The sequence below is a fragment of the Oncorhynchus mykiss genome, chromosome 3 (assembly GCF_013265735.2).
Source record: "Oncorhynchus mykiss isolate Arlee chromosome 3, USDA_OmykA_1.1, whole genome shotgun sequence".
Classification (NCBI taxonomy): Eukaryota; Metazoa; Chordata; class Actinopteri; order Salmoniformes; family Salmonidae; genus Oncorhynchus; species Oncorhynchus mykiss.
In genome coordinates this window covers 25,838,778-25,865,870 of record NC_048567.1, presented here as the reverse complement: position 1 = coordinate 25,865,870, position 27,093 = coordinate 25,838,778, and the positions used below count along the sequence as shown (strand labels likewise).

General features: G+C 44.1%; 2 protein-coding genes across 5 annotated transcripts in view; one reads left to right on the top strand and one right to left on the bottom strand.

Annotated features, from left to right (window-relative positions):
- Window positions 1-338: 338 nt before the first annotated feature.
- Window positions 339-10,516, bottom strand: LOC110515778 (GATOR complex protein MIOS). 4 transcript variants are annotated; one of them, XM_021594540.2, is made up of 12 exons: window positions 10,226-10,516; window positions 8,747-9,606; window positions 8,074-8,563; window positions 7,218-7,316; window positions 6,717-7,004; window positions 6,166-6,335; window positions 5,793-5,858; window positions 5,522-5,680; window positions 4,980-5,144; window positions 4,413-4,617; window positions 3,786-3,915; window positions 339-1,678 (listed from the first exon to the last, which is right to left on the bottom strand). In XM_021594540.2, the coding sequence occupies exons 2-12, from the start codon at window positions 9,563-9,565 to the stop codon at window positions 1,588-1,590; spliced, it is 2,682 nt and encodes an 893-aa protein (XP_021450215.2). In that variant the 5' UTR covers window positions 9,566-9,606; window positions 10,226-10,516; the 3' UTR covers window positions 339-1,587. The 4 variants fall into 4 exon arrangements, with proteins under 4 accessions (XP_021450215.2, XP_021450219.2, XP_021450221.2 ...); XM_021594544.2 differs by having other exon boundaries at window positions 4,992-5,144; window positions 8,747-10,515; XM_021594546.2 differs by having other exon boundaries at window positions 6,750-7,004; window positions 8,747-10,515.
- A 930-nt stretch (window positions 10,517-11,446) lies between these two features.
- Window positions 11,447-27,093, top strand: part of LOC110515765 (collagen alpha-1(XXVIII) chain-like) — a 16,788-nt gene continuing 1,141 nt past the window's right edge. Inside the window, exons 1-35 of the mRNA XM_021594532.2 lie at window positions 11,447-11,600; window positions 12,010-12,143; window positions 16,066-16,634; window positions 17,243-17,263; window positions 17,355-17,414; window positions 17,586-17,639; window positions 17,740-17,784; window positions 17,921-17,947; window positions 18,040-18,084; window positions 18,180-18,224; window positions 19,133-19,186; window positions 19,746-19,814; window positions 19,905-19,973; window positions 20,183-20,251; window positions 20,415-20,483; window positions 20,631-20,699; window positions 20,827-20,895; window positions 21,030-21,098; window positions 21,182-21,253; window positions 21,371-21,439; window positions 21,527-21,598; window positions 21,684-21,752; window positions 21,879-21,947; window positions 22,055-22,123; window positions 22,227-22,295; window positions 22,433-22,501; window positions 22,652-22,720; window positions 22,835-22,903; window positions 23,078-23,158; window positions 23,244-23,279; window positions 23,367-23,403; window positions 23,499-23,719; window positions 25,600-25,933; window positions 26,187-26,371; window positions 26,805-27,078. Coding sequence (XP_021450207.1) covers window positions 12,017-12,143; window positions 16,066-16,634; window positions 17,243-17,263; window positions 17,355-17,414; window positions 17,586-17,639; window positions 17,740-17,784; window positions 17,921-17,947; window positions 18,040-18,084; window positions 18,180-18,224; window positions 19,133-19,186; window positions 19,746-19,814; window positions 19,905-19,973; window positions 20,183-20,251; window positions 20,415-20,483; window positions 20,631-20,699; window positions 20,827-20,895; window positions 21,030-21,098; window positions 21,182-21,253; window positions 21,371-21,439; window positions 21,527-21,598; window positions 21,684-21,752; window positions 21,879-21,947; window positions 22,055-22,123; window positions 22,227-22,295; window positions 22,433-22,501; window positions 22,652-22,720; window positions 22,835-22,903; window positions 23,078-23,158; window positions 23,244-23,279; window positions 23,367-23,403; window positions 23,499-23,719; window positions 25,600-25,933; window positions 26,187-26,371; window positions 26,805-27,078 — 3,394 coding nt within the window. The 5' untranslated portion in view covers window positions 11,447-11,600; window positions 12,010-12,016. The remainder of the gene's footprint in view (window positions 11,601-12,009; window positions 12,144-16,065; window positions 16,635-17,242; window positions 17,264-17,354; window positions 17,415-17,585; window positions 17,640-17,739; window positions 17,785-17,920; window positions 17,948-18,039; window positions 18,085-18,179; window positions 18,225-19,132; window positions 19,187-19,745; window positions 19,815-19,904; window positions 19,974-20,182; window positions 20,252-20,414; window positions 20,484-20,630; window positions 20,700-20,826; window positions 20,896-21,029; window positions 21,099-21,181; window positions 21,254-21,370; window positions 21,440-21,526; window positions 21,599-21,683; window positions 21,753-21,878; window positions 21,948-22,054; window positions 22,124-22,226; window positions 22,296-22,432; window positions 22,502-22,651; window positions 22,721-22,834; window positions 22,904-23,077; window positions 23,159-23,243; window positions 23,280-23,366; window positions 23,404-23,498; window positions 23,720-25,599; window positions 25,934-26,186; window positions 26,372-26,804; window positions 27,079-27,093) is intronic.

Here is a 27,093-nt window from a genome sequence, read left to right as displayed (position 1 = left end):
TTGATGAAATATGATCCTCACAGTTTTTAAACGAAATTTGCATAGTCCCAGGACTAAGCTATATGTATATACGTATATATTTTTTATTTATTTAACCAGACAATTTTAAGTATACCCCCTATATAATTACTGGATAGTCATTGTGTATTTTATTTGCTTTAGACTAATTTAAATGAGGTAAAACGGTAACGGTTGCATCATACATGATCGAGAACACCAAATATTTAGGCCTAAAGTTATCATTAAAAGGGCGTACATTTTCACCAAAGATTGAAGCAATTCGTTACTATGATTCCGTTTTCAAAAGGCAAATGCAAAAACTCCTTTGGAGACTTAAGTTCAAATAACTTTTTATTCAGAACGGTACACGCCTACCAAATGTGCGAACCCCACTCCATTATGGTTCACAAAAGGTTACGCCAGAAAATATCCGACGCTGACAGTGGAGAAAAACAAAATACAGTAGCTCGCATGCCCCCTCCCTACTCCATGACTAAGTTAATTAGCCAGCTCGGGTGCAGGCCCCTCACGTTTACAATGGTTCCCCGAGACGAAGCAGTAGAGTCCATTGGGGGGCGGCAGAGAAAGAAAAACACATTGACAATGCATCTTACACATCGCCGTCCCTGTGGAGTACGTCTGGACACCCATCCCGGATTGATGTGTGTGTGCATATTTTGTGCGCGATTTTGTCCCGGGGAGAGAGAACCGAGGGCCTTCTCGCGCTCCTGCTCTCGCCCTCTTTGAGTCAATGGTGTTCAGTGGTGTTCCAGCAGCTGAAGTTCTTTATGAAGAGAACAATCTGGAGGGTCTTGTCGGAGTGCCGAGCAGCTGCTGTTTTTTTCTCTGCCTCTTTTCACAAGACACAGGCCTGGAGTGGGGAGGTGAATACACAGACAACTTTCCCCCACCCTGCCCCTGCACTGTAAACCCTGACATACAATGTGAGATGAAGAGTGGCACAGGTCAGGGTAACCAGAAGAGAAACCATCGTCAATTTGTTCTCTTTCGGTTTGTTGCCTGGGGTAACTAACTTCCTTATTTCATCACTTTGTCAATGTTTTTCGAGATATCTCAGTCTGATTGTGACCCAGAAAGAAAGCTTGAAAAAATGTATGTCTTAAAACATAGCTACTATATATTGGCACACAATCACATCCTTTACCTGCTGGCTTATTTGAGGCATAGGGGAAATTAAGGCTATATGCTAATGATAGGAATTAAAGGATCATCCTGATTCAGGTTTGGTTAAAGGAGGCCGTTTATAACACAACTTTTATAATATATCCCTTTAAGGATCTCCTTAATATAATTAGCAAGCATCAAGCCACAATCCTTCAAGACATTCATTGATTCATCAGTAACACATCTAGCCTCTCTTACCATATGATTATGAAAAGAAGTGAAGTTTTTATTCAACCCAAGCTATCACCCAGTGTTAACACTATTCAAGCGGCCTGTCCAGAACAGTACCCAGCAACCTGGCTTAGTCTGGTATGTGTCGGCTGGTGGGTGCCGTAGTGAAGTCAGCGTGCACAGGCAGGCTTTAGGCTGGTGGTTAGGCTATGGACCCTACCAGAAGCCCCTCTAGTGGCTGTCTGAAGGCACCATGTTTCCTGTGGTGTCCAGCTGCATGCACTTACAGGTGCAGGTCGACACTGGACACTCTGTATGGTCCCTATGGGGAACAGAGAGGACAACCAAAGGTCAATCAATAAACAACCATTAAAATGCACAAACCACCGAAAATGTGACATCTCACAACGCTACCAAATCTAATCAAATGTTATTTATCACATGCCCCGGTGTAGACCTTACCATCAAATGCTTAGTTACAAGCCCTTAACCAAATCAAATCAAAGTTTATTTGTCACATGCGCCGAATACAACAGGTGTAAACCTTACAGTGAAATGCTTACTTACAGGCTCTAACCAATGGTGCGGGAAAAAAAGGTGTGTGTGTGTGTGTGTGTAGGTAAGTAAAGAAATAAAACAGTAAAAAGACATTGAAAAAAAGAGTAGCAAGGCTATATACAGACACCTGTTAGTCAGGCTTATTGAGGTAGTATATACATGTAGGTATCGTTAAATTGACTATGCATTTATGATGAACAGGGAGTAGCAGAAGCGTAAAAAGAGGGGTTGGCGGGTGGTGGGACAATGCAGATAGCCCAGTTAGCCAATGTGTGGGAGCACTGTTTGGTCAGGCCATTTAGGTAGCATGTACATGAATGTATAGTTAAAGTGACTATGCATATAAGATAAACATAAAGTAGCAGCAGCTTAAATTAGGGGTTGGGGGTGGGGGCACACAATGCAAATAGTCCGCGTAACCATTTGGTTACCTGTTCAGGAGTCTTATGGCTTGGGGGTAAAAACTGTTGAGATACCTTTTTGTCCTAGACATGGCACTCCGGTACTTCTTGCCATGCGGTAGTAGAGAGAACAGTCTATGGCTGGGGTCTTTGACAATTTTTAGGGCCTTCCTCTGACACCGGCTGGTGTAGAGGTCCTGGATGGCAGGCAGCTTTGCCCCAGTGATGTACTGGGCCGTACGCACTACCCTCTGAAGTGCCTTGCGGTCAGAGGCCGAGCAATTGCCGTAACAGGCAGCGATGCAACCGGTCAGGATGCTCTCGATGTTGCAGCTGTAGAACCTTTTGAGGAGGGGGAATAGGCTTTGTCGTGCCCTCCTCACGACTGTCTTGCTGTGTTTGGACCAATCTAGTTTGTTGTTGATGTGGACACCATGGAATTAGAAGCGCTCAACCTGCCCCACTACAGCCCCGTCGATGAGAATGGGGACGTGCTCTGTGCTCCTTTTCCTGTAGTCCACAATAATCTCCTTAGTCTTGGTTACGTTGAGGGATAGGTTGTTATTCTGGCACCACCTGGCCAGGTCTCTGACCTCCTCCCTATAGGCTGTCTCGTCGTTGTCGATGATCAGGCCTACTACTGTTGTGTCGTCAGCAAACTTAATGATGGTGTTGGAGTCGTGCCTGGCCATGCAGTCGTGGGTGAACAGGGAGTACAGGAGAGGACTGAGCACACACCCCTGGGGAGCTCCAATGTTAGTCAGGTTAGTCGAGGTAATTTGTATATGTAGACAGGGGTAAAGTGACTATGCATAGATAATAAACAGCGAGTAGCAGCAGTGTAAAAACAAAGGTGGGTAAATGTAAATAGTCCAGGTGGCCATTTGATTAATTCTTCAGCAGTCTGATGGCTTGGGGGTAGAAGCTGTTAAGGAGACTTTTGGACCGAGACTTAGCGCTCCGGTACCGCTTGCCGTGCGGTAGCAGAGAGAACATGTACTGGGCCGTACGCACTACCCTCTGTAGCGCCTTACAGTCAGATGCCGAGCAGTTGCCATACCAAGCAGTGATGCAACTGGTCAGGATGCTCTCGATGGTGCAGCTGTAAAACTTTTTGAGGATCTGGGGATCCATGCCAAATCTTTTCAGTCTCCTGGGGGGGAAAAGGTATTGTCATACCCTCTTCAGAACTGTCTTGGTGTGTTTGGACCATGATAGTTTGTTGGTGATGTGGACACCAAGGAACTTGAACCTCACGACCCACTCCACTACAGCCCCGTCGATGTTAATAGGGGCCTGTTCGGTCCGCCTTTTCCTGTAGTCCACGATCAGCTCCTTTGTCTTTCTCACACTGAGGAGAGGTCAAGGCACCACACTGCCAGGATATCGTACAAGACCTACGATGCATTCTGTTGACAAAACTACTCTGATACAGAAAATGTTATCTGAACGTTCCAGTAATGTTCTTACCTAAACCAGCTGAGTATGTGACCTGCATGGCCGCCATGGCGGCAGTTGTGGCACCAGGTGAACCAGTTGTTGAACTGGGCCAGTTTGTTCTCCCTGGTCAGATCCACCTTCTCGTCTGACTTCCCCGTGCCTGGAAAAAACAACAGCGGTATGACTACACACATCTAATCTAAATAGATTATTTTCTGTAATGAAAAGAGCTATACAGGTTAACTAAATTACTATTAATAATCTGGTTGATGTTTTATAAGCCAACTAAAGTACAGATCAATATCTACAATCATTATCACATTAATGATCTGCTTTGTATTAGTTAGTGATACAACAACATTGTATCACTAGCTAATATACTGCATGTATGCATTTCTCTCGCTCAATTACCCTGAAGTGTGTGTATGCACTTGCATTGCTATTTGCATTATAGGGTGTGTAATGAGGAAGTTAGACTGGCTGCAGAACTGTGACAGTAGGGTAAAGTTGAACTTTGACACTGATCCATGACCAGTTTTTCATTCTCTCCCCTTATTGTTTATGGTTAGGATTAGGGGAAGGTAAACAGATCCTAGATCTGTGGCTACAGGCAACTTCCACCCAGAGCCTATCTGTGGAGTATACCATGTCCAGTACCTGGGCAGTTGGACACAGGCGTGCCCATGTTCATGAGGCAGAGCGCACAACGGGGGAGGGGCTTCCTGCAGCCGGGGCAGCTGGTGACCTTTGACTTGGTCGGCGAGCCGCTGACCCCGTACTGGCTGAAGCCGCGGCCCTGGTGGGGCATGGCCGAGCAGCTGTACGATATGGACTTCCCACAGAAGTTACAACTCACAAACACCTGCAGCAGGCAACAACACAAAGATCAAGTGTGATAAGGACTGGCAGGTTAAATTAGAGCTAGCAGAAGCCAACATGAATAGGTTATAGCATCGAGATCATTGTTAAACTTATGAAGCTAGAGATTAATGTACTCGTCCAATGCAGTGCATCATTATCTAGCTGACCAATAACAAATAAACAACTAGCATCACTTATTAATCAGGACAATCATATTAATTATTGTGTTTTAAGTTTATGTAAAACCTGCAAGCAAGTTAGTCACTCAGTCACATCCTCCATGTGAAGATTTATGAACAGATAAACCAAAAGACAGAGACATTAATAACTATGAACAACTGTCCATCTCTTAGTGCAGTGTACCCTTTCCCTTGCCTGTGCCAGTGGTTTGGAGCTGGGGTCCAGCTTGCTCCTGTGGATGTCAAACTCAGCCCGTTTGTGCCAGAACCTCCATGCGTCCAGCAGGTTACGGTAGTTCTCGATCCAGCACTGGACACGCGGGTCCTTCACCACCTCCCCTGGGGAACCCTGGGAGGGAAGGACACTAGGTCATGAAGCTCCCCTTATAGTGACAAAGGTATTTGAGTTTGAAACAGAATGGAAGTGGGCTCCTGTTACTGTGTCAGTCTCACATCATCAGCATAGCTTCTATGATATTTGTATTGTCACTTTTACAGTTGTTTTTCGTTTTATCATTACGCATTTGAACTCCAGCAAATCTTAAAGATTCAACAAATCTATAAGCCTGAATGTGGGGAAAAACCTTGGATAAAAGATCCAACAATCGATCTTGAGCAAAACTTATCTAATTCTAGCCAACATGGGACAGGTGATCGTAGTATGAACCACAAGGTCGATGTGATGTCGATCTGTGCAAGACTATTCAGCCCCTGCTCTGACCATACCTTGAGCATGCAGAAGCTGGCGGTCTGGACGTCTCCGGTCCGGTCCACGTAGCTCTCCATCAGGTCCACTCCGTCTTTGGTCAGCCCCGTCAGCAGGATCCCCTCCAGGTTCCCCACCTCCTTCATCTCACTGGTCAACTTCTCCATGTAGCGAGGCAGCTACATAACAACACACAGAGAAAATGAAACAGTCCTTTCAATAGATAGAAACGGGGTAATCAGTGAATCTATTTAGTGTATGTTGTCGTGCGTTTGCTGGAGGAGGTCTTACCTGTGTGTCGTTTAGGAACATGCATGCGAAGGCCACTCGGTCCGTTACAGCCACACTACTCTCATACTAAGGAGGGAAACACAACAGGGGTTCAATGACTAAGTTGTACTTTTTTTTAACGTTGGAATCTTCAAACTACTATGTCAAACACTGCCCTCTTCATGCTGCTGCTGATATTTAGGATTAATTTGTAGTTTCCCTGAAAACTCACTGAGGCCCCCTCGTGGTCCCTAGCCCCGTTTGACAATTCAGGTACTATAGCCCTTTGTACTTCAGCCTAACATGATAATGAATGTTATAAAAGGGTTGGATAATGCATATAAAAATCTGGCAACCCAGTTTATATCAATGGTTTACCCCCTTCCCTGCGTACCAGTACTCCGTCGTATGTGCCAGGCTCACTGGTGAGGAAGGCAAACATGACACACAGGTAGGGGTTCTTGAGTTGCAGCCTTAGAGAGCTGCACATCTCCCTCCACAGGGAACTCTTCTCGTCCGTGTAACCTGACAACGCCATAGCAACCACGTTTAGGTTCAGGTCCCCTGCAAGGAAGGAAGGGTGAGGAAGATTGGTTTATTTCGCTTGGATAGCTTGGTTTATGAGCTTCCACTGTACACTATAGCCAAATCCTAATCTAATATTGGTGGGTATAATTTGACTTTATACTGCTTTTGTTTACAGTGGTGAAATCATAGCAGTATGTTACAGTACTTTTGCTGTGATGTGATGGAAGTGACACCTCAGGCAGCAAGAGCACAGGAGGCCAATGCATGTACTGTTAACACGCCATATCTAATTAGTCTCCCTGTCAGTCTGTGACCAGGCAGTAATTAGTAGCATACTTTGTGCTGTGTACAGTACATAAAGTGCATATTGCAAACAAGTTCTTGAAACCTTACAAAGAATCTTCAAAAATGCATTACATAGCCCTGTCCCAGATGACTCCACGCCAGTACCTCTCTCAGCGGAGGCTCCCTTGTTGAGGATCTGGATGGCCCTACGGATGTCCAGGTTGAAGAGGGCCACGGCGGCCGCACGCTCCCACTCCCCCTCCCCCTCCAGGGAGCGCAGGAAGGGCTCCACGTTGATGTCAGGGCCTCGGTTGATCCAGCCGCACAGACGCAGGGCAAGGCTGCGCTCCTCGCTGTGGAACCTGGGGACGTCCGTCTGGCGGTCTGAGCCGCTCCAGCACCGTCGGTTCTCTGTAGTGCCTGGTGGAGTAGAGACAAACAGATATACAGATGTTACTTCAGGGGCTTTTTTGCTCCAATTTGAAGAAAAATCTAGGGAAAACACTGAAAAAGAGTTGTATAACTTACAGTACAGTACCTATGTAGAGTGTTACATAATACTGTCAAGGGTTCAGCCTGTATATTTAGCCTAGATATAAACCTAAAGATGATCTAGATCTTTAGGTTGCTTACCTGAGCTGGACTTGACTATGTTCTTGATGCCTGAATAGACCATGGGCTGTTTGTTCCCCTGCTGTTTCTGCTCCATGTCTTCAGTGTACTGCTTCATGAGTGATACTTACATAGGAAACGGAATGCTGAGACATCATAAGAACCACAGTGCAAACAGTGACATACAATATAGCAATTTAGTCTACGTACATTGTATCCAGCATGTCAGGTGTAAGAACAAAGACAAATGATAATTCAAAGAAGCACTACAGTGCAAGCAGAACGCCAGGCATGTTTCTCACACAAGGACAGTGTCTACTTAAAAATAAACAGAACAACAAATGTAATAAACAGCACATGAATCATCACGCAAACCTAGATATGTTTAGAAATTAGTAAGCACCAGTAATGTAATAAACCAGGGGTATTCAACTCTTACCCTACAAGGTCCGGAGCCTGATGGTTTTCTGTTCTACCTGATAATTAATTGTACCCACCTGGTGTCCCAGGTCTAAATCAGTCCTTGATTAGCGGGGAACAATGAAAAAAGACAGTGGAGCTGGCTTCGAGGTCCAGTTAAGATTGAGTGTAATTAAGCAATAAGGCCGGAGGAGGTGTGGTATATGGACAATATACCACGGCTAACGGTTGTTCTTACGCACGACGCAACGCCTGGACACAGCCCTTAGCCGTGGTATATTGGCCATATACCACAAACACCAGAGGAGCCTTATTGCTATTGCTAAACTGGTTACCAATGTAATTAGAGCAGTAAAACAAAATGTTGTCATACACGTGGTATACGGTCTGATATACAATGGACCTTCAGCCAATCAGAATTCAGGGCTGAAACCACCCAGTTTATAATAAAGGATATAGAACAGAGTGTACCACAGGGACTTGAGCTGGGGGTCATCCCCTCCGGCCAGCAAATGGTTCTTCCACACCTGGACTGTATCATGACCGTACCTGGACTGGGCCCTCTGCCTCATCTTAGTGGCTATGTCCTTCTCTACAGTACCCTCCCCTCCCACGCCCCCCTCCTCAGCACACTCATAGAGGTGTCTGCCGCAGGCCCACATGAGCGAAGTGGTGGAGCTCCAGGCTAAAGAGATACGTTCGAACACAGTGAAGTCGGTCATGGTGCGATTGGCTGCCGAAACCACCACCATGCGGTTCTGGGAAGTGGGGTGCCAGGCGAAGCTGCCAATGAGGCTGTTGCTGGGCTGCACGCTGCGCTCAATGATTGTGGGCTCTGTCTCGTCGCCGATGGGCGTGGGCGTGTGCTGCATGTCGTAAAGGCGGATGATGTTGCTGTCGCGTGTTAGCGTGGCCAACAGGCCCATACGCGTGGGGCACCAGGCCACCTGGGAATGAAAGGAAAGTGAGTTGTACATCCTTACATCCAAAACATGTAGGCTACAGCACAATTATGCATTACGCTATCACACAAAAATTATACTCCTGATATGTGCAAGTCGATTGTACACTGGATGGCAGGGGACAACAGAATTTCACAACAGACCAAAAAAAGCATACCAGTAAGTTACCTTGGTGAGCGGCTTGGGCTGCTCGGTAAGCGTGAGCACTGGCTTCTCAAACTTGCGCAGGTCCCAGATGGCCACCTGGCCCTCAAAGAAGGAGGCCACACGGTCTGGGAAGTGGGGGTCCACTGTCACACCCTGGATGGCCTTGGTATTGACGAAGGTCTTCTGGCTGGTGTTGCGCAGGTCGAAGATGGCCAGGTTGCGGTGCATGCCAGCCAAGAGCAGCTTCTGGTCACGGGGCAGCCAGCAGAGGGACAGGCAAGCATCGTTCTGGCCTAGCTCATACAGGGGTTTGGTCACCACTAGGCCAGAGTCTGTGTCTCCTGACGAGAGACGGATCTTTTCGGTGGCTACACTAGCCTCTGGGGAGAACTTACTGCTAATGTCCCATATGAGCACTGAGAAGTCTGCTCTGTGCTTGTCCAGCCCGGCGGCTAGCCAGTTGCTGTCTAAAGGGTTCCAGGCTAGGGTGTTGCATTGACGTGCATGCTTGGGCACAAACTCTTTCCCCATTAGCTCCTTGCACTTGGAGTTGTGGCTCTGGCCTAGGCTAGTGAGGACGACCCTACCGTTAGCCTGTCCAACTGCTAGCAGACATTCAGGCTCGTGCTTTGGGTACCAGGCCACACATTTCATGTAGGGGGTGTCAGAGTTGATCGCTAATAGGGTAGCAGCGGTCTCCTCAGAGAGGGGGAGAGCTCCGGCTTTGGTCTCGCCGCTCCCCACAGGTCCGATGCGGTACAGTCCAAGCTCTGAGTCACAGATGACATAGCGGTCGGCGTGGTGGGGAGACCACAGAATGTCTGGCTTTGAGCCACTCATTGTTCAAAGGAAGCGCTTCTTGCTTTTTACAACTAGGTATACTGGGGGAAAACAGCATTTACAGTACAGCTGAAAGTTACCAACTGACATCTAGCAAGTAGTCTAGTAGTGAGCAACCTAATGTGTTTAGCCTACTTTATATAAACGAATATGTTGAACCTACTTTCTATAAACTTAGCTGAAGTTATTGTACAAATGTTGTCACAATGTAGTTAGCTACCATTATGTGCAGCACGGGAGCAACACATTAGGTCGCTAACCGCTGGCTAGTGACATGTGACAAGTGGCACAGCTAACAGACGATTTAGTGAGCAATCCCAAGGCGTAAAATAACGATAGGCATAAATTGCATTAAAATTGCAAGAGTTAATGCAACATTGTATCTAGCGAAATAGTTAATTAGACAAAATGTAGGATAGGAAGGAAAATATAGGATACTTGTAGCAGATTTGTTAGCAAAAAAATGTGAAAGTCTGCTATCTTAGCGAGCTACAGTAGTTGGCTAACGTTCTGTCTAGCTGCAGTGCTAGCTAGCTACAATTGTTTTGACATCGCAAGATTAACTTCCCGAAGTACCAGTATCAACAGATCAACCGCAAATAAACATTCGAAAATTGCGTTTCTAATAATAAAGATAACAAATTATTGAAAGAAACTTACAAATTGCTAGACATGTCAACATGGACAAAACTGGGTGCCCACTAGTTACCACAGCCACAAAGTCAAAGTTGCCTATATCGTAAAATGTAATGAAAACAAACATTAGCTTTTTGGTCTTAATTTAAGGTTAGGCATAAAGGTAGCAGTGTGGTTAGGTTTAAAATCACAGTTTAAGAAGATACATTGTAGAAATAGGCGAGCTTTAGGATTTTGTGGCTGCGGTAACTAGACGACCACAAACCAAAGCCGTGCTTGTTTTCATGTTACACCAAAATATTTCCCCGGAAAAAACATATTGCTATTCGATTGGTCCGGTTACGCACAAACCCGTTAGAATTTTGGGGAACACGGCACTGTCAATTCCCAAAGGTGGCGCTACAAACAAAGATGTATGATATTGGGATACGACTACATTTGTATTATATTGTAATAGTAAATATGCATGTTTAATAGGCTTTTACATCTGTTAGATGATCAAGGGTTTTCAAACTGGAGTCCCCAGACCCCCGGGGGTCCGCGGAAAAGTTGGAGAAAGAGAAACAAATTGACGCCTCTTATTTTTCACTAAATTATACGTTTGTTTTATCGAACATGCAGAACACAAGTTGGGACATAAGTTAGCCCAAGTTTACCATAGTACTGGCAGGTTGGCCTTATCCTACTGTAAATCAAATTAAGTATCATTCCACGTGGGCGTTAAATGATTCTTGAACATGCGGGGGAGCTTGTGTTCTGGCTCTATCTATTGAAAAAAACCATAATGCCTGTTTTTCAAGTTAGCGTGTAAGTGGAGAAGAGGAAAATCGTCATAACATGTATCAGTTGGGACTTTTATGTACAACATCCATATAATCACCATGCAGAAAGGTTACAAACAGTTCTAAATAGCAAATAACGGGATTCAAACGTAGACTGTGGAGAAAGAGACATTTTTAAAGAAACCACAACGTGTTTTAACTTTTTATCCTCAGCTTTTTACACCTCTATAATGCTTAATGAAGCATAATACGTTATAAGGAATGCATGACAGTCATGTGTACTGCCCAGAGCTACAATATTACGCGCGCTACTAAATCAAATTGTATTGGTCACATACATGTCCTATGGGTGACTACAATTTATTCAGTATCTGTGAGTTTGTAAAACTGAAATTTCATAAAGATACATGAGAAGAGAAGAGAAGAGAATACAGTGACATGTAGCGCCCAATAATCTACACATTCTTGCAGAGGAACCGAGCGCTGTCCATCCCTATGCGACATCGCACTTCACGTCGTGCACTAGTCCTAACTGGTGATCAGGACGAGATGCTGCTTCCTAAACCACTCCAGATGATTATACCTAAACCGGCGGCTGTATTTAAATGATAACTAAGGTAAGATGATAAAAATCCACATTTTCAAATCAAATGACAACTTTTTGGGTAGTTGGCCAATTATTTTGTCTTGTGGAATGTAAAAGATGAAAAATAGATTACACTGACTTTGTTTTCTAGGCACAACAAATTAGCATAAATTATGTGGCATGTTGTTTTAGTTGAATATTTCGTTTTTTTAGTGCCCTGTATAAATATTTGACAACATTACAGGAAATCATAAAGTACAGCTTCAGCCCATAGTTGATACAGTGACTCTGCAGATGGCCCATGTACTGTACATTGATTCTGTGCACCAACAATTGGGGTGTGAATCAACAATGATCGTGATTGACGAGATCGCATCCACACCTGCCATATAGAATGATGTCACACTTGAATACGACATGTTTTTTTCCTTTATGCATAGGGTGTGAATGTTGAGAAAGAACAACATGGGGAAAGGAGTGGCTCTGTTCCTTCTACTGTTGGCACTTCTTCACGAGGCTATAGGTCAGAGAAGAAGAAAAGGAAAATACAGTGTCCTCAGAGATGGAGGAAATGGTAAATTAAGTCCACATGTTAGTGAGGATGGTCAGTCACGGTGGCTTATCCATTATTACTGTTTATCTATATGGCTACATTACATCTAAAATACCCCGTGCATGTTAAAGGGGGGCTGAACTTCCTGATTTAGCCTCGGTTTCAATTCTCATTAGGATATGCGACTGAAAATAACAGTTAACCTTCGTTCCGTGACATACCGTGTTTTTCCTAATTATCTCGCAAATCTTAGTTTTGGACTGACAATGTCGAAAATTATCCTATTTACACTTGAATACATGTTTCTCATATCGATGCCACACAGGCCGTTTTCAAAAGGAAAAGTTGCTTATTAAGTTCAGTTGCTCTTTAAGGTGTTTCTGTCTTTTGTAAAAAGGGTTCACAATCTGCTGGAGAAGTCAAATAACTTTCTCAGCCAACAAGAACATTTTAATTTATTGATGTCTAAGTCATTGTAACCGTGATTTATTCTAAGAAGATGTACAGTGCATGCGGAAAGTTTTCAGACCCCTTAACTTTTTCCAAATGTTGTTTTTTCCCCTAATCAATCTACACACAATACCCCATAATGACAAAGCAAAAACAGGTTTTTAGATTTTTTTGCAAATGTATTAAAAAAAAAATAAAAAACGGAAATATTACATTTACATAATTATTCAAACCCTTTACTCAGTACTATGTTGAAGCACCTTTGGCAACGATTACAGCCTTGAGTCTTCTTGGGTCTGATGCTACAAGCTTGGCACACCTGTATTTCGGGAGTTTCTCCCATTCTTCTCTGCAGATCCTCTTAAGCTCTGTCAGGTTGGTTGTGGAGCATTGCTGCACAGCTATTTTCAGGTTTGTCCAGAGATGTTCGATCGGGTTCAAGTCCGGGCTCTGGCAGGGCCACTCAAGGACTTTCAGAGACTTGTCCCGAAGCCACTCCTGCATTGTTTTGGCTGTGTGCTTATGGTCGTTGTCCTGTTGGAAGGTGAACCTTCGCCCCAGTCAGGTCCTGAGCTTTCTGGAGCAGGTTTTCATCAAGGATCTCTCTGTACTTCGCTCTGTTCATCTTTCCCTCGATCCGGAGTAGTCTTTCAGTCCCTGCCGCTGAAAAACATCCCCACAGCATGATGCTACCACCACCATGCTTCACTGTAGGGATGGTGCCAGGTTTCCTCCAGTCGTGACACTTAGCATTCAGGCCAAAAGGTTCAATCTTGGTTTCATTAGACCAGATAATCTTGCTTCTCATGGTCTGAGAGTCTTTAGGTGCCTTTTGACAAACTCCAAGTGGCATGTCATGTGCCTTTTACTGACGAGTGGCTTCCATCTGGCCACTCTACCATAAAGGCCTGATTGGTGGAATGCTGCAGAGATGGTTGTCCTTCTGGAAGGTTCTCCCATCTCCACAGAGGAACTCTGGAGCTCTGTCAGAGTGACCATCGAGTTCTTGGTCACCTCCCTGACCAAGGCCCTTCTCCCCCGATTGCTCAGTTTGACTGGGCGCCAACTCTAGGAAGAGTCTTGGTGGTTCCAAACTTCTTCCATTTAAGAGTCATGGTGGCCACTGTGTTCTTGGGGACCTTCAACACTGCAGAAATGTTTAGGTACCCTTCCCCAGATCTGTGCCTCGACACAATCCTGTCTCGGAGCGCTATGGACAATTCCTTCGACCTCATAGCTTGGTTTTTGCTCTGACATGCACTGTCAACTGTGGGACCTTAAATAGACAGGTGTGTGCCTATCCAAATCATGTCCAATCATTTGAATTTACTACAGGTGGACTCCAATCAACTTGAAGAAACATCTCAAGGATGATCAATGGTAACAGGATGCACCTGAGCTCAATTTCGATTCTCATAGCAAAGGGCCTGAATACTTATGCAAATACGTTTTTTCTGTTTTTGCTTTGTCATTATGGTGTATTGTGTGTAGATTGATGAAAACATATATTTTTAAAATCCATTTTATATTTAAGGCTGTGACATAACAAAAGGCAAAAAAAGTTCAAGGGGTCTGAATTCTTTCCGAATGCACTAAACAAAAATATAAATGCAACAATTTCAAAGATAAGGAAATCAGTCAATTGAAAAAACATTATTAGGCCCTAACCTACGGATTGCACATGACTGACAGATATGCATCTGTTGGTCACATATACCTACATTTTTTTTTTTTTTTAAAGTAGGGGCGTGGATCGGAAAACCAGTCAGTATCTGGTGTGACCACCATTTGCCTCATGCAGCTCGAAACATTTCCTTCACATAGAGCTGATCAGGATGTTGATTGTGGCCTGTGGAATGTTGTCTCTTCAATGTCTGTGCGAAATTGTTGGATATTGGCGGGAACTGGAACACACTATTGTACACGTCAATCCAGAGCATCCCAAACTTGCTCAATGGGTGACATGTCTGGTGAGTATGCAGGCCATGGAAGAACTGGGACATTTTCACCTTCCAGGAATTGTGTACAGATCCTTGCAACATAGGGCCATGCATTATCGTGCTGAAATATGAGGTGATGACGGCGGATAAATTGCACGACAATGGTCCTCAGGATCTCGTCACGGTGTCTCTGTGCATTCAAATTGCCATCAATAAAATAATTTGTGTTCATTGTCCGTAGCTTATGCCTGCCCATACCATAACCCCCTCACCACCCATGGGGCACTCTGTTTACAATGTTGACATCAGCAAACAGCTCGCCCACACAACGCCATACACGTTGTCTGCGGTTGTGAGGCTGCCAAAAAAATGAATGTACTGCCAAATTTCTAAAACTATGTTGGAGGCGGCTGGTCGTTTCACGAGGTGAAATAAAATATCCCAGACATGTTCCATATGCACAAAAGGCTTATTTCTTTCAAATCTTGTGCAAAAATGTGTTTACATCCCTTTTAGTGAGAATTTCTCCTTTGCCAAGAAAATCCCTCCACCTGACAGGTGTGGCATATCAAGAAGCTGATTAAACAGCATGATTATTACACAGGAGCACCTTGTGCTGCAATAAAGCCTTTTGTACGGAAACACTAATTCTAATTGGCTGGGCCTGGCTCCCAATTGGGTGGGCCTATGCCCCCCCCCAGGCCCACCCATGACTGCGCCCCTGCCCAGTCATGTGAAATCAGTGGTGAAAAAGTACCCAATTGTCATACTTGTAAAAGTATAGATACCTTCCATAAAAGTTACTATACTAAAGGATAGAAAGTTACTCAAGTAGAAGTAAAAGTCACCCAGTAAAATACTACTTGAGTAAAAGTCTAAAAGTATTTGGTTCTAAACATTCTTAAGTATCAAAAGTAAATGTAATTGCTAATATATACTTAAGTATCAAAAGTAAAAGTATAAATCCTTTCAAATTCCTTCTATTACGCAAAGCAGGCAGCACCTTTTTCTTGTTTTAAAAATGTATTGATAGCCAGGGGCACACTCCAAGACTCAGACATTATTTACAAAAGATGCATTTGTATTTAGTGAGTCCGCCAGATCAGAGGCAGAAGGGATTGTGCGTGAATTGATAAGTGCGTGAATTGGACAATTTCACCCGTCCTGCTAAGCATTCAAAATGTAATACTTATGGGTGTCAGAGAAAATGTATGGAGCAAAAAGTACATTATTTTCTTTAGGAATGTAGTTAAGTAAAAGTAGTCAAAAATATAAATAGTAAAGTACAGATACCCCAAAAAACTACTTAAGTAGTACTTTAAAGTATTTTTACTTAAGTACTTTACATCACTGTGTGAAATCCATAGATTAGGGCCTAATTTATTTATTTTGACTGATTTCCTTATGAACTGTAACTCAGCAAAAATATTTGAAATTGTTGCATGTTGCGTTTATATTTTTGTTCAGTATAGATGCTCATTTGCGTTTGACATTGGCCTGAAGTTTATCCAATCGATCTCCATGTGAAACACATGTATGTATCCCTCTCCCAGACATGACAACATGTTCCATGGAGGTGGCCTTCATTCTGGACAGTTCGGAGAGTGCCAAGACCTTCCTGTTCGAGAAGCAGAAGTCCTTTGTTCTGCATTTCAGCACTCGTCTCACCATGCTCCAGGTGTCTGGATGGACTCTGAAACTGCGGATGGCTGCTCTGCAGTACAGTAGCTCCGTGTCTATAGAGCACAGCTTCACTGCCTGGCAGGACCTGGATGTGTTCCACAGCAGAGTCAGCTCCATGGCCTACATAGGCCATGGCACCTACTCCACCTACGCCATCACCAACGCCACGCAGCTCTTCACCCAGGAGACCAAGGAGGACAGTGTCAGGGTGGAGGTGCTCATGACTGACGGTGCCGATCATCCGAGGAACCCTGATGTGATCGGAGCAGCGGCAGATGCTAAGGCTAGTGGCGTGAAGCTCTTTGCTGTAGGGTTGTCGGACCTGGCCCGCCAGAGCCAGAAAAGTGCCAAACTTCGGGCTATCGCTAGCACACCGGCCCAGCAGTTCGTCCACAGTCTCACTGACCCCCAGCTAGAGGAGAAGTTACTGAAAGAGTTGGTGAGTGTTCTGTCATCAAAGTTACCTTACACTCAAGTTGAAGATGATTGGTATGCTGAACCACGCCAGCACGGTATGGTTTGGAATCATTAGTTTGTAGTGTGAAATGGGTATGATAGTACTTCCACACTGTCTTTTCTATATGAGTATGAGAACTTCACAGCTTTTTCCAGAGGTTTGTGAGGGAAACTAACCTCAACGGCAGAATTGTTTCTGTGTGGGGAATTCTTCCCCTAATATGCATTTTCCATAAGCACAGAGATTTGTCTAGTCTAAATGAGGTCAAGACCTGTCTATGGACAGACAATAGCATGAATTATACATTTTCCAAAAATCCATCATTGTTTTTCTAATTCATATTCATCATTAGCAGAGGTTTAAAAGATAACAGCTTTATTAAGCAAAACTGACAGGAAGTGACCTAGCCTTCTATCGCCTGTCCCCTCTGTTGTTTTATCCTACCTTAGAACAATGTCTTGACCATCTGTACCATTGTTCATGTACAGCAAGGCTTGCTCAGGTACAATACAATGTTCAGTCAATATTGGTACTGTTCGAATTGTTTCTAGGTAAAAATCTCACACAATCTTGTATTTGTTTCCATCCAGGGTGCAATAGCGCTTGAGGTGGTAAGTACTTAAAAACAATAAACACTACATTGGCACTGGAAGTAGCAGGTGGAGTGATACGATTGATTTTGTATTTTTTTCATTGTATCAGTGTCCACAGGCTAAAGTGTGTTTGTGTGAAAGAGGGGAGAGAGGCCCCCCTGGAAACCCAGTGAGTACACTAGACGTTTTTCAACAGAACATGTTAGGTCTACAGTGAGGATTATGCAGTAACCCAGTATGACTGACACATCACACAAAACAAAATAAAAGCATTATAAGAAATACCAAATACTCTCATTCAACAGTGACTCCATATACTAACGTATTGTGTTTCGTCAAGGGTAAAAAAGGAGATCCAGGATATGAAGGACCATCTGGTCCAAAAGGATCAAGGGTAAGTCGTAAAACGATAGAGATTTTCACTATTTTAATGACCTCAGTGATCTACATACAATCCTGATCTCACATTTATAACACTGTCTCAATTCTACAAGGGAGAACCTGGAGTCAGTGGCCGACCAGGAAGTGACGGTCTTGAGGTATATTTATATTTCTTTATTCTGTAATTCTATAGGCATTCTATTCTAATTAACTTCCATCTAACCGCCATATTCCCATAGTTGACTGAGATACCTTCAGCACTGGGTGTTGAACACGGTTGTTCTTACTTCACAGGGCAGTCCTGGTTATAAAGGTGACAAGGTGGGACATTTGCTTTCAAGACATTTCAGAATACAACTGTCTTGCTTAAAAGTGTTTTGCCAATGATTGGTTGAACTTGTGCTGTATTTCAGGGGGAGATAGGAGACTGTGGCACCCCTGGGGAAAAAGGAGATGAAGTAAGTACAATGATTAATGTGCCATTTTGGCTCAATCAACATTGTAATCTATTCTACAGTATGTGTGCCAACTGAAGCATGATGTCATATTACAGGGCCCTGGAGGACCTCCTGGCCCACGGGGACCCAGAGGAGACCAGGTACAATGCATCATTGTTGTTTTTACTCCTTCGATATATGAACAGGTACCTTTTTTCGCTACCCTTTTAGGACCTTGTTTTAATCATGATTGCATATGATACAGTATGTTCATCTGAAATAGGTTAATTGATTCTCAATGAATGATACACTTTAGAACAAGGGCTGAGTACTTTTTTTCACTAAGATGTTGTTTGATGACAGGGTGAAAATACCTGAGTCCCGAGTACAGACATTGAGAACAGACTGCATATAAGTCAGTCAGAGACATCCCTTATTCCCTTTCATTCTCAAACATAGATAATGGAAGTTGAGTTTTGTCGTTTTCCCACCCATGCACTTATGGAATGTGAATTTTGGATTACGCCTAATCCTGATGCTAATGTGAGTATCTAAAGCAGTGAATCCAGGCTTGCAGGATATTATTCTTTTCCAGGAGCAGACTTTGTGTCGTAGGATTAGCTGCTAGGACAGGGTTGCCAGTACAGTGGCACTGTTCCTCCTCACTATCAGCCCCTCGTCTGGCATGGTATCAGTAATTGTGTTGTTTTGACACCAGGCCCTGAGAATGGAACAAAACTACTGCTCTGATCTGTATAGTTCTGTGCATTTGTATTGCATTAGTTCAACTGTAAGAATTGACTACTAACTGGTACAATGTAAAATACTCGTCACAATATATATTTGGCAGATATCAGGGATGAGTTAGATTTTCTGGGCTATCAATTCTATACAAACAATAGCTACATACTGTACAGTGAGAAAAAAGGCTGTTGTACACGCCATTTCAAAACCATTTCACATGGACCTGTTAGGATACTGCAATGGAACCAGTGCATTATATGAATCAACTTCATTGTGCTTTTATTCATTAAGGTAATTTTTAGAATTTTTTTGGTTTCTTCCACAGGGTGTTAACGGACCACCCGGGGACCAGGGTCCGGAGGGCCAAACAGGACCTAAAGTAGGCACGCTGATTCTCAGCCAATGACATTCATGGGGTGCTAGGAAATCAGCCAATTACATTCATGGGTGCTACTTACATGCAAACACATTTTCACACAGCATCTCTATTGTCAAAGTGTGTTGCTTGGCCAGAGAAGCCATGAGAGCTGAGTTGATCTTTCTGTCCATGTCTATTTAAATACTGATCCTTCACTTTCTCTCACACATTGACCAGACCTCTCAAACAAGGAAGGCCTTGGAATCAAGTAATTTATAGCCATTTAGCTATTTAGATTTTTTAAATTAAAGTTCTGATGTAATCAAGAACAAAGTATAGCAGGAACAAGTGACAGATGCGTTATTGAAATCCCATGAAGAACCTTTGTCTTTTTTTCCCATCCTCGTAGACTTCTGTTGGAATGGATAGAGTTCCTCTGTGGAGAAGCACTGGGGAAGGGTTTTCTCTTACAGTATGAACTGGGAATAGAAGTGTTTTATGACTAACTTGTTGGTGGTGTGGGTTTCAAGTAGTAGGCGTTTTGACAAATTCACACTGTGATTGTACACCTCTAACACAGGGGGACCAAGGACCCACCGGTGCATCTGGACCAGCAGGTGACATTGGCATTGGGTTCCCAGGTCCAAAGGTAACCTAATAATAACCATAACAGAGATTATGCTATACATTTACAGTTTATGTAAATAACATAAATGCTGAAATGTGTCATTGTTCTCAGGGGGCCAAAGGAATTCAGGGAAGACCAGGAACCCTTGGTCCCATTGGAATTGGAGAGCCAGGACAGCCAGTAAGTATTACTGTAGATGCCAGCTTTGGATACCTAAACAGTGATCGCTATGGGAACGTTATACATGACCCTATCCTTCTACCTCTGATTCATGTGAGCAGATTGGACAATGGTAATCTAAAAATAAAAATAAATGTTGCCATTTACTGGACAGAAAATTTGAAAACTGTTTGAGGGTCAAAAATGATGAGACTGTTTGTTTATTTCAGGGACCCCCAGGACTTGCTGGAGCACAGGGTAACCAGGGAGCTGTTGGGGAGGGGCTCCCTGGCCCAAAGGTGGGCAAATATTTGAGTGTCCGAGCATTATCCTGTTTCATGTATACCGTTAGGTATAACTGTGCACATCCTTAAGTCTGAATGAAGTCTGGTGTAAGTACAATGGGCCATTAATATGTCATTTTAAGAAATATCAATGTGGACTCAAGTATCTATTTTTCAGGGGGATCGAGGCTACGAGGGCCCCAGAGGTGAGCGTGGTCTCACTGGTGTTGGGGTCAAAGGTGATAAGGTAAAGCAAGTTTAAGACTATTGGACATTACTATGTTGAGGTCTTATGTTGTTCCGTATGAGGATAAATTATCAATGATCCATTGAGAATGATCCCATATTCCTTCAGTGAAATGACATTTGACGAAAGGTCTTGTGTTTTTCTCAGGGAAATCCTGGACAGCTTGGATCACAAGGACCGGTGGGAATGCCAGGGGCAGGAATTCAAGGAGAAAAGGTACATTCTGATTAAACTGCAGTCAGATCCTTTTGTATAATGTAAATGTGTCTATTCTCAAACATACTGTATACTCACACATATTTATACTCATATTCATTTTCTTCTAATGTCCCCTTCTTTCCAGGGGAGCCAAGGGCCAGTTGGCCCTCCAGGCCCCAGAGGGAATCCAGGTGTGGGACTTATGGGCCAAAAGGTAAGGTTGAATGTCACATGATCAAAGGGAGTCTAATGTCAGGCAAAAACTAGTCTTGGATCTGAACGCAAGACGCAAACGTACAGTATATTCATTTAGTAAATATGATGCCACATATACTGTTTGTTCTGCAGGGAAGCCAAGGCTTCTCAGGTGAGCCTGGAATCCCAGGGGAGAGAGGAGTCGGGGAGCCAGGACCTAAAGTAAGTCTGATGGTTCAGTAAGACAGTATTTAAACCAGATCAAGTAAAACTGTGTTAATAGAGATTTGTAAATGCTCCTCTAGGGAGACCCAGGATCGGAGGGGTTGCCTGGTATTCCGGGCCTCTCTGGAGAGGATGGAGACATAGGACAGAAGGTGGGCACAGTGTGCTGTGATGCAATGTCATTATCACTAGGACAGTACATTAATGCCAGTCTGTCAACTCAGTGTTTATTGTTTACAGTATTGTGTATTTATTTCACATGGTATCAGGGTGACATTGGATTACAGGGGCCCAGGGGACCTGATGGGGCACCCGGAAAAGGTGTCCCTGGAGAAAAGGTACAAATCAGCAGTCTTAAAGCATTTTCACTATTTCAAAGGATGTATGGAAGAGTGTTTGAAATCAATCTGTGACTATTCTCTCAGGGGGACCGAGGGGAGCGGGGCTCCAGGGGCCAGCTAGGGGCAGTAGGGCCTGTGGGGCCAATGGGGGCCAAGGTAAGCACATGCACAACAGTCATGCTCAACACTACTGACCCAATGCATGGTTGGTTCTGCTATTATAAAATGTTTCCTGTTTCAGGGTGAACCCGGAAGTGCTGGACGAGCAGGTACAAATGGACCACCTGGGCGGGGATTACCCGGTATCAAGGTATGTTCTGGTGAGAAGGAACATTGACAACACTGTTGGTTACCACTTTATTAGGATATTAAAGTGTTACCATATCTTAAGGATGATGTCAGTGTTCTATTTTATGTTGGGTTGTTTTGTTTCCAGGGGGACCCTGGTGCGGTCGGCCCACCCGGACATGTTGGTGAACGAGGAATAGGAATCACTGGACCGAAGGTCATTTGATTCAGCTTCTTACAGTTTGATTTGGGAGGTGCAAGTATTTCTCAGATGTCCAATGAACCACATAAGACCGTTGGTGTGAAACCACTCTCACTTTTTAGGGTGAGAGAGGGCTACCAGGGCCCATTGGTCCACCTGGGCTTGAAGGGGAAGGCCTCCCTGGAACTCCAGTAACTATCCCCATTTTCTCTAGTATTATGATCATATTCATTGATCTATGCTGACTATTCAGTTTGAATACTGTATGAATGGATGTTCTGTCATGTTTATTAGGGGCCCCCTGGAATACCAGGACTGACAGGTGAGACTGGACCAGAAGGAAAAGGTTTACCTGGTCCTAAGGTGAGTTTTCCGGTATAATGATTGCATAAACTCTATTTAGGACACAAAATAACCTTAACCCAATTATAGGGGCAACTTAATGTGTTTGTTTTTGTGATCTATATATAAGTATTTAACGTGAGGATCTTTCTGTTCAGGGAGACCGGGGAACTCCAGGCCCCACAGGACCAGCTGGAGCACCTGGAGTCGGGCTAATGGGTCCCAAGGTCATGAATCCTATTCAGACCAATAATAATCATTTTATCAATGTGTAGGAGGAGAAATGAGCCATCGTGATTGGAGTACACAGGATTGAGAAAGATTGATAGGAACCGTATGACTGGCGGAGCATCAAGATGACATGATTCTCTCTGCAGGGGTCAGCAGGTCAGATTGGAGCACCGGGTCCACAGGGAGTGCCTGGAGAGGGCATTCAAGGACCAAAGGTACAGTTAAAGGACCATTTAGTATGCCATGTGAGGTCATTGTACAGCCAGGCATACAGTATACTAGTGCTGTGTTTCCACAGGTCAAATTGCTGAATTGATTTTGTCTGATAGGGGGAGTCAGGATTCCAGGGGATCACGGGCCCCAGGGGGCCCCCAGGACAGGGTATTCAAGGGGATAAGGTAAGAACCTCCACACAAACAACATAACATGTAGCTTAATAAATACATAATGTTATCCAATCTATAATCTCGGGACCCAGAACCAAATCAAGTCTCATAAATGGTCTTGAACTTGACAAAGTTTTAATGCTTTCCAAGTTCTAGAAAAGTTCTGCAGTTTTGCCGTTCCTACAGGGAGACAGGGGGTTCGTGGGTGAACGAGGCAGAAAGGGGGACAGGGGAGAGACTGGAGAGAGAGGAGCTGCTGGACCTTTGGTACTAGTCTTACTATAAATCTGGAAAAAGCATGGACATTATCAGATGTATATATTTGTTATTGAGTGACCTCCTGAATTTACAGGGCAGACTGGGAGAAAAAGGGGAACCTGGCCTAACAGTAAGTATAGTCTGTTTTGTACACTGTAACCTCCATACTGTAGTATTACAATGACTAGGCACTAAAGTGTTTTACCATCTTTTACAGAGAGAGGAGGTCATCAAACTGGTCAGATCTATATGTGGTTAGTGTGGTACTGTGGTAATTCACACATCAGGTACAATACCATACCTGTAATGGCTGTTTGCAGACTTTCAATGATTTTTTCTCTTTCCCCAGGTTGTGGGGTGAAGTGCCGTGAGAGCCCACTGGAGATGGTCTTTGTGATTGACAGCTCAGAGAGCGTTGGCCCCGACAACTTCAACGTGGTCAAGGACTTTGTGAACGCTCTGGTCGACCGCGCCTCCGTGAGCCGGGAGACCACTCACGTCGGGGTGGTCCTCTACAGCCACATCAACATGGTGGTGGTCAGTCTGCACCAGCAGGCCAGCCGGGACCAGGTCAAGACTCTCAGTTTTACATTTCTCAAAACTTTGAGGCCTCTGTAATGATAACATTCAATTCATATGACATACAGTGCCTTGCGAAAGTATTCGGCCCCCTTGAACTTTGCGTCCTTTTGCCACATTTCAGGCTTCAAACATAAAGATATAAAACTGTATGGGACACAAGTGGGACACAATCATGAAGTGGAACGACATTTATTGGAGATTTCAAACTTTTTTAACAAATCAAAAACTGAAGAATTGGGCGTGCAAAATTATTCAGCCCCCTTAAGTTAGTACTTTGTAGCGCCACCTTTTGCTGCGATTACAGCTGTAAGTCGCTTGGGGTATGTCTCTATCAGTTTTGCACATCGAGAGACTGAAATTTTTTCCCATTCCTCCTTGCAAAACAGCTCGAGCTCAGTGAGGTTGGATGGAGAGCATTTGTGAACAGCAGTTTTCAGTTCTTTCCACAGATTCTCGATTGGATTCAGGTCTGGACTTTGACTTGGCCATTCTAACACCTGGATATGTTTATTTTTGAACCATTCCATTGTAGATTTTGCTTTATGTTTTGGATCATTGTCTTGTTGGAAGACAAATACCCGTCCCAGTCTCAGGTCTTTTGCAGACTCCATCAGGTTTTCTTCCAGAATGGTCCTGTATTTGGCTCCATCCATCTTCCCATCAATTTTAACCATCTTCCCTGTCCCTGCTGAAGAAAAGCAGGCCCAAACCATGATGCTGCCACCACCATGTTTGACAGTGGGGATGGTGTGTTCAGGGTGATGAGCTGTGTTGCTTTTACGCCAAACATAACGTTTTGCATTGTTGCCAAAAAGTTCAATTTTGGTTTCATCTGACCAGAGCACCTTCTTCCACATGTTTGGTGTGTCTCCCAGGTGGCTTGTGGCAAACTTTAAACGACACTTTTTATGGATATCTTTAAGAAATGGCTTTCTTCTTGCCACTCTTCCATAAAGGCCAGATTTGTGCAATATACGACTGATTGTTGTCCTATGGACAGAGTCTCCCACCTCAGCTGTAGATCTCTGCAGTTCATCCAGAGTGATCATGGGCCTCTTGGCTGCATCTCTGATCAGTCTTCTCCTTGTATGAGCTGAAAGTTTAGAGGGATGGCCAGGTCTTGGTAGATTTGCAGTGGTCTGATACTCCTTCCATTTCAATATTATCGCTTGCACAGTGCTCCTTGGGATGTTTAAAGCTTGGGAAATCTTTTTGTATCCAAATCCGGCTTTAAACTTCTTCACAACAGTATCTCGGACCTGCCTGGTGTGTTCCTTGTTCTTCATGATGCTCTCTGCACTTTTAACGGACCTCTGAGACTATCACAGTGCAGGTGCATTTATACGGAGACTTGATTACACACAGGTGGATTGTATTTATCATCATTAGTCATTTAGGTCAACATTGGATCATTCAGAGATCCTCACTGAACTTCTGGAGAGAGTTTGCTGCACTGAAAGTAAAGGGGCTGAATAATTTTGCACGCCCAATTTTTCAGTTTTTGATTTGTTAAAAAAGTTTGAAATATCCAATAAATGTCGTTCCACTTCATGATTGTGTCCCACTTGTTGTTGATTCTTCACAAAAAAATACAGTTTTATATCTTTATGTTTGAAGCCTGAAATGTGGCAAAAGGTTGCAAAGTTCAAGGGGGCCGAATACTTTCGCAAGGCACTGTAACTGTTCAATGCAAGGTGATTTTCTCTCAAGTGTCCAAAATGAAAAGTTTTACTCTCTAATACAGTAGCCTGGTCCCAGATCTGTTTGTGCTGTCTTGCCAACTCTTATGGTCATTGTCACATAAGACCTCACAAACAGATCTGGGACCAGGCTACATCAGAGATTTTATAAATATTTATCACCACCAGGTGAAGGCGGCGGTCCGCACTATGACCTACCTGGGCGAAGGCACCTTTACGGGCAGCGCCATCCATCAGGCCAACCAGGTGTTCCGGGCGGCCAGGCCCGGGGTGAGGAAAGTGGCCATAGTGATCACAGATGGACAGGCGGACGAGAGGGACACTGTGAGGCTGGAGGAGGCGGTGAAAGAGGCCAATGGCAGTAACATTGAGATGTTTGTCATCGGGGTGGTGAACGAGAGTGATCCGCTGTACGAGGAGTTTAAGAAAGAGCTCCACCTCATGGCCTCTGACCCAGACAGGGAACACGTGTATCTGATTGATGACTTCAGGACACTTCCTGGTAAGCAGGAAGTACCTTTCACTGATATCCATCCTTACTGAAGTTTATGTTCCTTGTAAAGGAAGATCTTGTAAAGCCAGTTATATCTGAAGAGTTAATGTAGAACTAAATACTTCTAAAGCCAGAGAAACACCTGTGCTGTTAAAACTAGCCAAAGAAAAGACAGTCCTAAATATCTGTACGTTTTACATAGCTGTGTCTCATTGCCTAGTCCCAATAATATCAGGGTACTGTCTTGTCTTGGATCATCCAGCCCTTGAGAGCAAGCTGCTGAGTCGGATCTGTGAGAGTGATGGTGGGGCCCAGTTCAGCTCCATCCCCAGCTCCAGATACTCCCCCGGAACCCCTGGACAAGCTGGGATTGTCAGGGAAACCCCAGAGAGGACTGATACCGACACGCCCACTTTCAATGGAGACTTCAAGAAAACACAGATGGTGGTGAGAATGACAACACTTCCACTTTACATAATGGTTCTGTCATGATCAGAATAGGGCTGCACATTTACTGAGTTTTACTGAGCTCACTAAGCTTTGCAGTACAATATATCATGTCATTGTAAAATATAATATTGTGAAGAAAATTAGGAGAACTCACCATAACCAAAAGATTGCTAAAAATGCCCCACATAAGGATAGTGTCTGAACTTAGGCCCAAAATTGTATTTCCGCTAAAATCAGCCATGAATTGAGTGTGTGTACGTGCACATGTTCATTTGCATGCGTTCATACATGGACCTGTGTGTCAAGATTTTGATTGCAATCACATATTATAGACAATAACTTCAAGCCTATGCAGGTGCAATCACATACTATAGCAGATGTACTGAGTACATCTATCCATTTAACCATTTCTTTACCCTGGTTTAAACAGCCAGGTCCACCAGGAGAGTCAGACAGAGTCTTTACCCCAACGGGCCCCGAGACCGGGGACCGAGATAACTCGGAGACCTACAGGGTCCCATCCTTTGACAGGGAACCCTTCAAGCGCCTACCAGAGTTCCTTCTTCCGTCAGAGGTGAAGAACCCCACCCACGGTGTGGTCATGACTGGCCCCCAGGCCCCCACCCAGATGCCCCTTCCCGTAGTAAAGCTACCCAGGCTCCCCCCAACCTCTCCACCTCTGCCCCAGGATGCTTTAATACCAGGTAATTTGATTTATT

Excerpts from the sequence above, each read along its gene's own strand:
- LOC110515778 (XM_021594540.2), bottom strand. The coding sequence starts at position 9,565 with ATGAGTGGCTCAAAGCCAGACATTCTGTGGTCTCCCCACCACGCCGAC. Across the intron at positions 7,005-7,217 it reads CATAGTCAAGTCCAGCTCAG|GCACTACAGAGAACCGACGG; the intron begins GTAAGCAACCTA and ends CTACTCCACCAG. Across the intron at positions 3,916-4,412 it reads GCCTGTGTCCAACTGCCCAG|GCACGGGGAAGTCAGACGAG; the intron begins GTACTGGACATG and ends TGTTTTTTCCAG.